General features: G+C 42.1%; 1 protein-coding gene across 1 annotated transcript; it reads right to left on the bottom strand.

The window, feature by feature from the left end:
- Positions 1 to 5900: 5900 nt before the first annotated feature.
- LOC130923327 (coiled-coil domain-containing protein 177) lies at positions 5901 to 7957 on the bottom strand. Its single transcript, XM_057848959.1, has one exon. The coding sequence runs from the start codon at positions 7900 to 7902 to the stop codon at positions 6232 to 6234; it is 1671 nt and encodes a 556-aa protein (XP_057704942.1). The 5' UTR covers positions 7903 to 7957; the 3' UTR covers positions 5901 to 6231.
- Positions 7958 to 11163: the final 3206 nt, after the last annotated feature.

Genomic DNA, 11163 nt, shown 5'->3' with positions numbered 1-11163 from the left:
GGTGTGTCTCCCAGGTGGCTTGTGGCAAACTTTAAACGAGACTTTTTATGGATATCTTTGAGAAATGGCTTTCTTCTTGCCACTCTTCCATAAAGGCCAGATTTGTGCAGTGTACGGCTGATTGTTGTCCTATTGACAGACTCTCCCACCTCAGCTGTAGATCTGTGCAGTTCATCCAGAGTGATCATGGGCCTCTTGGCTGCATCTCTGATCAGTTTTCTCCTTGTTTGAGAAGAAAGTCTGGAAGGACGGCCCGGTTTTGGTAGATTTGCAGTGGTCTGATGCTCCTTCCATTTCAATATGATGGCTTGCACAGTGCTCCTTGAGATGTTTAAAGCTTGGGAAATCTTTTTGTAACCAAATCCGGCTTTAAACTTCTCCACAACAGTATCTCGGACCTGCCTGATGTGTTCCTAGGTTTTCATAATGCTCTCTGCACTTTAAACAGAACCCTGAGACTATCACAGAACAGGTGCATTTATACGGAGACTTGATTACACACAGGGGGATTCTATTTATCATCATCGGTCATTTAGGACAACATTGGATCATTCAGAGATCCTCACTGAACTTCTGGAGTGAGTTTGCTGCACTGAAAGTAAAGGGGCCGAATAATATTGCACGCCCCACTTTTCAGTTTTTTATTTGTTGAAAAAGTTTAAATTATCCAATAAATGTTGTTCCACTTCACGATTGTGTCCCACTTGTTGTTGATTCTTGACAAAAAAATAAATTTCATATCTTTATGTTTGAAGCCTGAAATGTGGCGAAAGGTTGCAAGATTCAAGGGGGCCGAATGCTTTTGCAAGGCACTGTATATACTGTATATATTAAGGGTGTATCGGTACATGTAATAGTATTGAACCGTTTCGGTACGTGGCGCTCGGTTCGGATCGGACGCGTACCGAACGAGTGTCTGACGTAATATAACCCTTACTTTTCGAGGCTGTGAGTCGATCGGGTTACAGTTTCTTTGTGTAGATTATATTTACTCCGTCTTCTCTTCTATAATGAGGACCAACACGGTAGGACAGTATAACCCATAGACGTCAACGGCGCGACAACATGGCCGCCGCGAGAACGCAGTGAAAAGCGGGCGTTAGAGTCAATCAGCCAATGCACACCAGTGCGCAGTGCGGCCGCGTTAGATGCGTCCCAGAAGCGGCTCAACGCGACGCACGCGAAAAGAACGGCAGAGTTTATTATTTGACGCGAGACGTCCTCCTATGTCAGTACTCCTACTACCGGTAGCTAGGATCGGGCCGGAAGTCACTCGTGTAAAAATACGGTGGATCCAGTCAATTTTCAAACTAATATGCAATGGTAACCTACTTTTTGAGTCCATCAGATCTCTTGAGTGGTAGATCGGGGCACAGTTGACTTGTCTTTGTTGATTTACTGCTGTCTTCTCTGCTATAATAATAACCCACACGGCCCGGTGTTCAATACAAAACCCTCCTACCACAACAAAACAAGTAGGAACTAATATTCACATAGGAACTATTATATACAACATAAAATATACAATATAAATGAATACTACAGCACATTTGTAAAACATAAAAACATAATAAATAATAGCCAATTTAAATAAAATAAATTGAAATGAGCTAAAACACCTGTAATTAAATAATAAAAATAATCCACACATCCTGCTCACACAATGAAATTTCTGAATTTCTGTGTGGCGCCTTAACTTGATAAAATCCACCAATAAAGGTTTTGAAAACCGTTCATAAGAAAAAAAAGGACTTCTTTTTTCTTCTTTCTTTCAGAAAGAAAGCCGACCAATATGTGGGGTCTGAAAGGCAAATTGTTGTTGGATTATCTTTAAATACCCGCTACTTTTTGAGCAGAATTCTAGCTTTGTATAGGCTAATGTTCCTATTGTTTAAAGCACAAAAGTTTGTAATAAACAACTAGCACATTTATATTTTGCATTTTGTTTTCTTACTGTACCAAAAATGAACCGAACCGTGACCTCAAAACCAAGGTACGTATCGAACCCAGATTTTTGTGTACCGTTACACCCCTAATATATAAATGAACTGAACCGTGACCTCAAAACCGAGGTACGTACCGAACTGAGATTTTTGTGTACCTTTACACCCCTAATATATATATATATATATATATATATATATATATATATATATATATATATATATATACAGTGCCTTGCAAAAGTATTCGGCCCCCTTGAACCTTGCAACCTTTCGCCACATTTCAGGCTTCAAACATAAGATATAAAATTTTAATTTTTTGTGTAGAATCAACAACAAGTGGGACACAGTCGTGAAGTGGAACAAAATTTATTGGATGATTTAAACTTTTTTAACAAATAAAAAACTGAAAAGTGGGGCGTGCAATATTATTCGGCCCCCTTGCGTTAATACTTTGTAGCGCCACCTTTTGCTCCAATTACAGCTGCAAGTCGCTTGGGGTATGTTTCTATCAGTTTTGCACATCGAGAGACTGACATTCTTGCCCATTCTTCCTTGCAAAACAGCTCGAGCTCAGTGAGGTTGGATGGAGAGTGTTTGTGAACAGCAGTCTTCAGCTCTTTCCACAGATTCTTGATTGGATTCAGGTCTGGACTTTGACTTGGCCATTCTAACACCTGGATACGTTTATTTTTGAACCATTCCATTGTAGATTTGGCTTTATGTTTTGGATCATTGTCCAGTTGGAAGATAAATCTCCGTCCCAGTCTCAGGTCTTGTGCAGATACCAACAGGTTTTCCTCCAGAATGTTCCTGTATTTGGCTGCATCCATCTTCCCATCAATTTTAACCATCTTCCCTGTCCCTGCTGAAGAAAAGCAGGCCCAAACCATGATGCTGCCACCACCATGTTTGACAGTGGGGATGGTGTGTTCAGGGTGATGGGCTGTGTTGCTTTTATGCCAAACATATCGTTTTGCATTGTGGCCAAAAAGTTCAATTTTGGTTTCATCTGACCAGAGCACCTTCTTCCACATGTTTGGTGTGTCTCCCAGGTGGCTTGTGGCAAACTTTAAACGAGACTTTTTATGGATATCTTTGAGAAATGGCTTTCTTCTTGCCACTCTTCCATAAAGGCCAGATTTGTGCAGTGTATGACTGATTGTTGTCCTATGGACAGACTCTCCCACCTCAGCTGTAGATCTCTGCAGTTCATCCAGAGTGATCATGGGCCTCTTGGCTGCATCTCTGATCAGATTTCTCCTTGTTTGAGAAGAAAGTTTGGAAGGACGGCCAGGTCTTGGTAGATTTGCAGTGGTCTGATGCTCCTTCCATTTCAATATGATGGCTTGCACAGTGCTCCTTGAGATGTTTAAAGCTTGGGAAATCTTTTTGTATCCAAATCCAGCTTTAAACTTCTCCACAACAGTATCTCGGACCTGCCTGGTGTGTTCCTTGGTTTTCATAATGCTCTCTGCACTTTAAACAGAACCCTGAGACTATCACAGAGCAGGTGCATTTATACGGAGACTTGATTACACACAGGTGGATTCTATTTATCATCATCGGTCATTTAGGACAACACTGGATCATTCAGAGATCCTCACTGAACTTCTGGAGTGAGTTTGCTGCACTGAAAGTAAAGGGGCCGAATAATAGTGCACGCCCCACTTTTCAGTTTTTTATTTGTTAAAAAAGTTTAAATTATCCAATAAATGTTGTTCCACTTCACGATTGTGTCCCACTTGTTGTTGATTCTTGACAAAAAAATAAATTTCATATCTTTATGTTTGAAGCCTGAAATGTGGCGAAAGGTTGCAAGATTCAAGGGGGCCGAATGCTTTTGCAAGGCACTGTATATACTGTATATATTAAGGGTGTATCGGTACATGTAATAGTATTGAACCGTTTTGGTACGTGGCGCTCGGTTCGGATCGGACGCATACCGAACGAGTGTCTGACGTAATATAACCCTTACTTTTCGAGGCTGTGAGTCGATCGGGTTACAGTTTCTTTGTGTAGATTATATTTACTCCGTCTTCTCTACTATAATGAGGACCAACACAATGAAATTTCTGAATTTCTGTGTGGCGCTTTAACTTGATAACTTGATTCACGATTGTGTCCCACTTGTTGTTGATTCTTGACAAAAAAATTAAATTTCATATCTTTATGTTTGAAGCCTGAAATGTTGCGAAAGGTTGCAAGATTCAAGGGGGCCGAATACTTTTGCAAGGCACTGTGTATATATATATATATATATATATATATATATATATATATATATATATATATATATATATATATATATATATATATATATATATATACACACCCACCGGCCATTTTATTACCATGCTAGTAACGGATCGGACCCCCTTTTGCCTTCAGAACGTCCTCAATTCTTCGTGGCATAGATTCAACAAGGTGCTGGAAGCATTCCTCAGAGAGTTTGGTCCGTATTGACATGATGGCATCACACAATTGGTGATTTGAGTGACTTTGAACGTGGCATGGTTGTTGGTGCCAGAAGGGCTGGTCTGAGTATTTCAGAAACTGCTGATCTACTGGGATTTTCACGCACAACCATCTTTGGTTTGCAGAGAATGGTCCGAAAAAGAAAAAATATCCAGTGAGCGGCAGTTCTGTGGGTGGAAATGCCTTGTTGATGCCAGAGGTCAGAGGAAAATGGCCAGACTGGTTCGAGCTGATAGAAAGGCAACAGTGACTCAAATAACCACCCGTTACAACCAAGGTAGGCAGAAGAGCATCTCTGAACGCATAGTACGTCGAACTTTGAGGCAGATGGGCTACAGCAGCAGAAGACCACGCCGGGTGCCACTCCTTTCAGCTAAGAACAGGAAACTGAGGCTACAGTTCGGACAAGCTCATCGAAATTGGACAATAGAAGATTGGAAAACCGTTGCCTGGTCTGATGAGTCTCGATTTCTGCTGCGACATTCGGATGGTAGGGTCAGAATTTGGCGTCAACAACATGAAACCATGGATCCATCCTGCCTTGTATCAATGGTTCAGGCTGGTGGTGGTGGTGGTGTAATGGTGTGGGGAATATTTTCTTGGCACTCTTGGGGCCCCTTGGCACCAATTGAGCATCATTGGAACGCCACAGCCTACCTGAGTATTGTTGCTGACCATGTCCATCCCTTTATGACAACAATGTACCCAACTTCTGATGGCTACTTTCAGCAGGATAATGCGCCATGTCATAAAGCTGGAATAATCTCAGACTGGTTTCTTGAACATGACAATGAGTTCACTGTACTCAAATGGCCTCCACATTCACCAGATCTCAATCCAATAGAGCATCTTTGGCATGTGGTGGAACGGGAGAGTCGCATCATGGGTGTGCAGCCGACAAATCTGCACCAACTGTGTGATGCCATTATGTCAAAATGGACCAAACTCTCTGAGGAATGCTTCCAGCACCTTGTTGAATCTATGCCATTAAGAATTGAGGCAGTTCTGAAGGCAAAAGGGGGTCCAACCCGTTACTGGCATGGTGACCTAATAAAGTGGCTGGTGAGTGTATATACTGTGTATATATATATATATATTTTTTTTTTACATTTGACCTTGCAGTAGGGTGGTGGTGGTGGTGAGATGAGCATTAGCTTGCAGAGCATGTTCACACAAAACGGCCCTTTTTCATTGTCATATTCAACTAGCATGTATGTTTTTGTTGGAGAAAGCCATAAAACCCACACAAGCTTATGTGGACCATAAACATAAATGTCACCCCAAAAAAATCTTTAGAGACAGGTAACAATAGTGTAAAATATGAAGGTATGTGACTAAACAGATTCACTTCATGCAATTTTGTTGTGTCATCTTTTCATTTAATAGCATAAGAAAGTGTCCACACCCTCTTGTATAAACGTTTTTGAAATGGCCTATGTCAGAATGTAGAAAATAGTGCATACTACTCTGGAGGAATGATTACAACTGACAAAAACTGACAGTTAACAACAGCTAAAACATCAGGCAGGTAATGGAGCTTTGCTAAAAAATGTTCGAGTTGAGTTTTTGCCAAACTTTATTGAGTCAAGGCACACACTTCCGTAAGAAAAGCCTCACAAGACACCACCATTCAAAGATATGAAATTATGTTTATATTTTATATTTATATTCACAACAACCCGTTTCATTGATCAAAGCGCTAGTCTGTTGCATTAATGGCAACAGAAAACAGACTAATTCTGCCATCTAGTGGCCAAGCATCAATTGTTCTGCTTGTCATCATAAACTCTGGTATAGATAGATGGATGTTTCAGAGGTTCATGCGGCCGATGGAGGCGGTCAGGTGAGCTTCCTGAGCCATCTGAGCAAAAGAGCGATTTTGCGTCTGCTGCCTCACTCGTTCCCTTAAGTGAAAGGATGCAACGGCCTGCTTGTGCGCCTCCTGTTGGATGTGTTCCCGCTCTCCAAGCAGCCTCTGGCGCCTCAGTTCCTTTATGGCGAAGTTGCTCTCCCTCAATTTCCTCAATGCTTCCTCCTCTCTCCGAACGTTCTCTCGTAGTCGTTGGTGGCGCAGCTGCCTCCATTTGTTGTGCTGATGCGTCTGCTGTACTCTCTTTCTTTGCTGGGTCGCCGTATGCTCGGCGGCTCTCTGTGTCCGCTCCTGAGTAAGCTTGACCAGTTTGCGTTTGTGCGTGAGCTGCTGGATGCCCTGCAGCTTGGCCCTAAGTTGTGCTTTGTGAATCTGCTGTTCTTCCTGGGCCGCTCGTTCCTGTTGCTCCACCAGCCGGGCCTCCACGTCACGGGCGTATTTGTCACAAGAATGCCGCATCTTCCTCTCCAGTGACTCTCTCAAACGTGACGTCTGCTCCTCCATTTGTTTTTCCACTTGTTGTTTTCGGAAGATGTGGTGCAGCAGCTCCCTTCTGTTCTCCTCCCGAAGACGCTTCTTCTCCTTCTTCTCCAAGCGTAATTTGCACCTCCTTGCTCTCCACTCCCTTTCCACAGCCCTCTGCATCTCCAAGTCTCGTTGCCTTGTGTCTACCTCCTCCATTTCCCTCAGCACTTTTTCCTGGCAGTATTTCCTCCCTTGAGCATCCTTCTTTGCAGCTGCCATTTGTCCTTTACGCTGTGCCTCCACCTGCTCCTTCAGCCTCTTCCATCTCTCCTCTTGCAGCATCACTTCTCTTTTAAGTTGTCCTGCTCTTTCTTTTTCCTGGCGCGCTCTCAGCCTCCTGCGGGCCTCCAGCTCCTCGTGCCAACATTGTACGCTTTGGATCAGCTTTTCAGTCCTTCTTTTCTCTTCCTGTGCCTGCCGGGCCACCTGCAGCCTGCGGGCCTCTTCTCGCTCCTCGTCCTTCCGCTGCCTTTCACTGAGGCGGTCAACCTCCTCTTGGTGCTTCACTAGCATGAGAGCCGCAATCTTGCGATCTGTCTGTGATATCGGGACACACATCTCCCTCTTGATGTCTTCAGTGAGCCTCTGAAGTTTCATCTGGATAGCTGGGGAAGGTCTTAGGTCACCTAGACTGCAAAGAGTCTTCCTGTCTGGTTCTGAAGCAGAGCAGGATGTTTTACTCACACATCTGTCCCTATTACACAAATCTGCATAAGGAATAGGATCCATTGTCTTAGCAACAGCAGTGTCATCCTTTCGCCTGGTAACTTTCTTAGGGCTCGGCCACCTGGCAACCTGCTGGATAATCCTCTCCCTTTCGTCTCGGCACATTTGCAAGAGCTTCCTTCTTTCTTGTTCCCTGGATTCGTACATGACTCTCACTGCCTCTGAAGGCATGCCACACTGCTCAGACAATAAATCATTCAGCGATTTCATCAGGAGCTCAACAGGTTGGATGCCAAGTCGCGCACAGGACTCCAAGGAGCGGGGGCTTGTTAAAACATACCTGCTTTTTTCTGCATCAGCAGAGTCAAAGTTGTTCAGATCCAAGTGAGGGGGAGGTGAAGGTGATCTCATTTCTCCCATAGTGAAATAAGACTAATGTTTATCTGACTGCAAAGGTGCAGAGAAGTGTCTAAAAGTGGACTACGGCTCAGTTGCTTCGCTGGTCCGACGCGGTCATCAGGGGATTAGTTTGTACATGTGACCAGTCCATTGCGTCTATCCTCATAGCTGGGATAAAGAAAAGCATTGCTCTGAATCAATGTTTCTGATCATCAGTGGGAAAATTAAACTTAGCTTTTCTCCTTTATTGCTTCTTTTCAATAAAGCAGCATTATACAGCTGAATAAATTGTTATGAATAAAAAGGGTATCCATTAAAATGCATTCAAATAAAGCAAACGAATAGAAAAAAAAACCCTTTGAATTACAACCGTTGAGGAAGGGATATTCCTTTAGCCATATTTACTACCACTGAGTAAGCTATATAGAACAATATTTATTTACTATCATTGTGCTTGTAATATTGCTTTCAAAAAATAGACTTTTGTGCTCCTTGGAAAACCAGTTAAAAAGAAATACAGTACAGTAGATTCAAAATCTTTTTTTAATGCAACAATTTGCACAGAAATACAGTTACAAAAAAGAAAAGACTGCATTATTTGATGTATATACCTAAGAGAAACAACAAAAACATATACAAACACTTACCTCTTACAAACGGCAACAGGTGAAAGTGATTTGAGACACTCATAGTTGCCATGGCAAGACCAACAACATCAATATAGAGCGGCTTTGTAGTGTCTTGCACGATAAACAATTTGTATTGTGGAGGACTGAGATACGGAGGGTTTCAGGGGATGTTATCTGCAAATAGACAGCAAAGACAATGGCCTCAGATATGCAGTGGTATGAAAATGTATCTGAACCTTTTGGAATTTCTTACATTTCTGCATAAAATCACAATCAAATGTGATCTGATCTTTGTCAAAAACACACAAATATAAAACATTGTCTTCTTTAACTAAAACCATCCAAACATTTATAGGTTTTCATATTTTAATGAGAATAGCATGCAAACAATGACAGAATGGGGTGGGGGGTGAGTGAACCCTTCGCCTAGGGAGACTTAAAGAGCAATTGCAACCAATTTTTACCAAACACTTTTTGTCAGGTGTGTGTGCCCAATATCTGATGAGTGGTTTAAAGCTGCCCTGCCCACTATAAATCACACACCTGGTAAGAATTGTCTTGATGAGAAGCATTGTCTGATGTGCATCATGGCTCGGTCAAAAGAGCTGTCTGAAGACCTGCGATCAAGGATTTTTGATTTGTATAAAGCTGGGAAAGGATACAAAACCATCTCTAAAAGTCTGGATGTTCATCAATTGACTGTCAGAGAAGTTGTCTACAAATGGAGAGAGTTTGGCACTGTTGCCTGTCTTCCAAGGAATGGCCATCCACCAAAGATGACGCCAAAAGTTCAGTGCAGAATACTTAGAGTGGTGAAAAAGAACTCTAGAGGGTCTGCTAAAGACTTAAAGAAATCACTGGCACAGTCTAATATCTCTGTGCACACATCGACTATATGTAAAACAATGGCCAAGAACGGTGTTCATGGGACGACTCCATGGAGGAAGCCACTGCTGTCTAAAAAAAACATTGTTGCTCGTTTAATGTTCGCAAAAGGCACTTGGACACTCCCCAGAAATTTCGGCAAAAAGATTTGTGGACTGATGAAACCAAAGTTGAATTGTTTGGGCGTAACACACAACGTCATGTGTGCAGGAAAATTGGAACAGCCCCAAACATCAACACCTCATCCCCACCGTGAAGCATAGTGGTGGGAGTATCATGATTAGGGGCTGTTTTGCTACTTCAGGGCCTGGACAACTTGCAATAATTAATGGAAGAATTAATTCAAACGTGTATCAGGGTGTTTTGCGGGAAAACCTGAGGTCGTCTGTCAGACAATTGAAGCTAAAATGAGGATGGATGCTGCAACAAGAAAATGATCCAAAAAACAGAAGTAAATCAACTTCAGAATGGTTTCTGAAGAACAAAATACGTTTTGGAGTGGCCAAGTCAAAGTCCTGACTTGAACCCCATCGACATGCTGTGGCATGACCTAAAGATAGCGATTCATGCCAGACATCCCAGGAATCTGACTGAACTACAGCAGTTTGTAGAGAACAGTGGGCCAAGATTAGTCTTGATCGATGTGCCAGACTGATCTGCAGCTACAGGAAGCATCTGGTTGAAGTTATTGCTGCCAAAGGGAGGGGCCACAATATATTAAATGTGATGGTTCACTTACTTATTTTTCCTCCTTCTGTCATTGTTTGCATACTATCCTCATTAAAATATGAAAACCTATAAATGTTTGGGTGGTTTTAGTGAAAGAGGCCACTGTTTTTTCATCTGTGTGATTTTGACAAAGTACAGATCACATTTGTTGGTGATTTTATGGAAAAATGTGAGAAATTCCAAAAGGTTCAGATACTTTTTCATACAACTGTATATACATAAATATTTAAAGTAAGTTTAATAAACACACAACACCAGAGTAGAGTAGTAACACAATACATTTACTCCGTTACATTGACTGGGGTAACTTTTTGATAAAAATGTACTTCTAATAAACCATCTCAACATTTTTAATACACTTACAAGACATACGACCACGACTCATGACCACTGACCACTTACAAAACTCAAGTCGCTTGCAATAAGAAATTCCTCACCATTATTTGGATTGTGAACAAGCTTGGAAATGCCTGGATCGCAGTAAACAACAACTGGATCATCATCAGAAGGTGCGTCTGAAATTTTATACCACGATTTGCCCGACTACTTGGTAATCTAAACCCGGTACACCTCTTTTTTTTTGCCAGAGACGCCAACAGGGGTTTCACCAATGAGACGTCGCAATAATAATAATCACATGACTCCGTTCTACAAATCATACTCAAGCTTGCCGTTCTATAATCACACCAGCATGTTTAATCACGTGGCGTCTTTAAAGCATCATAAAAATATAAGCGTCTGACATAGAGAGCCGCTGTCAACTTGCCTGGCATGGCCAGACTGTTCTCCCTGTATTTTTCAAACACTGAGAGAAAAGTCTGGGACCCAGCCCATTAACGGCCTCTCGAGCAGGTACAAACTCAATCGACAAATCAGATTCGTTTATTTGCATGACGTGTTCTTAACGAGCAACGTCACTCTTGCGCGTCGGAAGTCGTCTCCGCAACAACACATGGTGGACAGGAGAGCCGAGAATATGTTCCAATCCACGGTAAAATCAGTTTTAAATTACCAAAAACACATCGACACGAGTCACTGA

This window comes from Corythoichthys intestinalis, chromosome 10, assembly GCF_030265065.1.
Source record: "Corythoichthys intestinalis isolate RoL2023-P3 chromosome 10, ASM3026506v1, whole genome shotgun sequence".
NCBI lineage: Eukaryota > Metazoa > Chordata > Actinopteri > Syngnathiformes > Syngnathidae > Corythoichthys > Corythoichthys intestinalis.
This window is presented reverse-complemented; position numbering and strand designations above follow the sequence as displayed.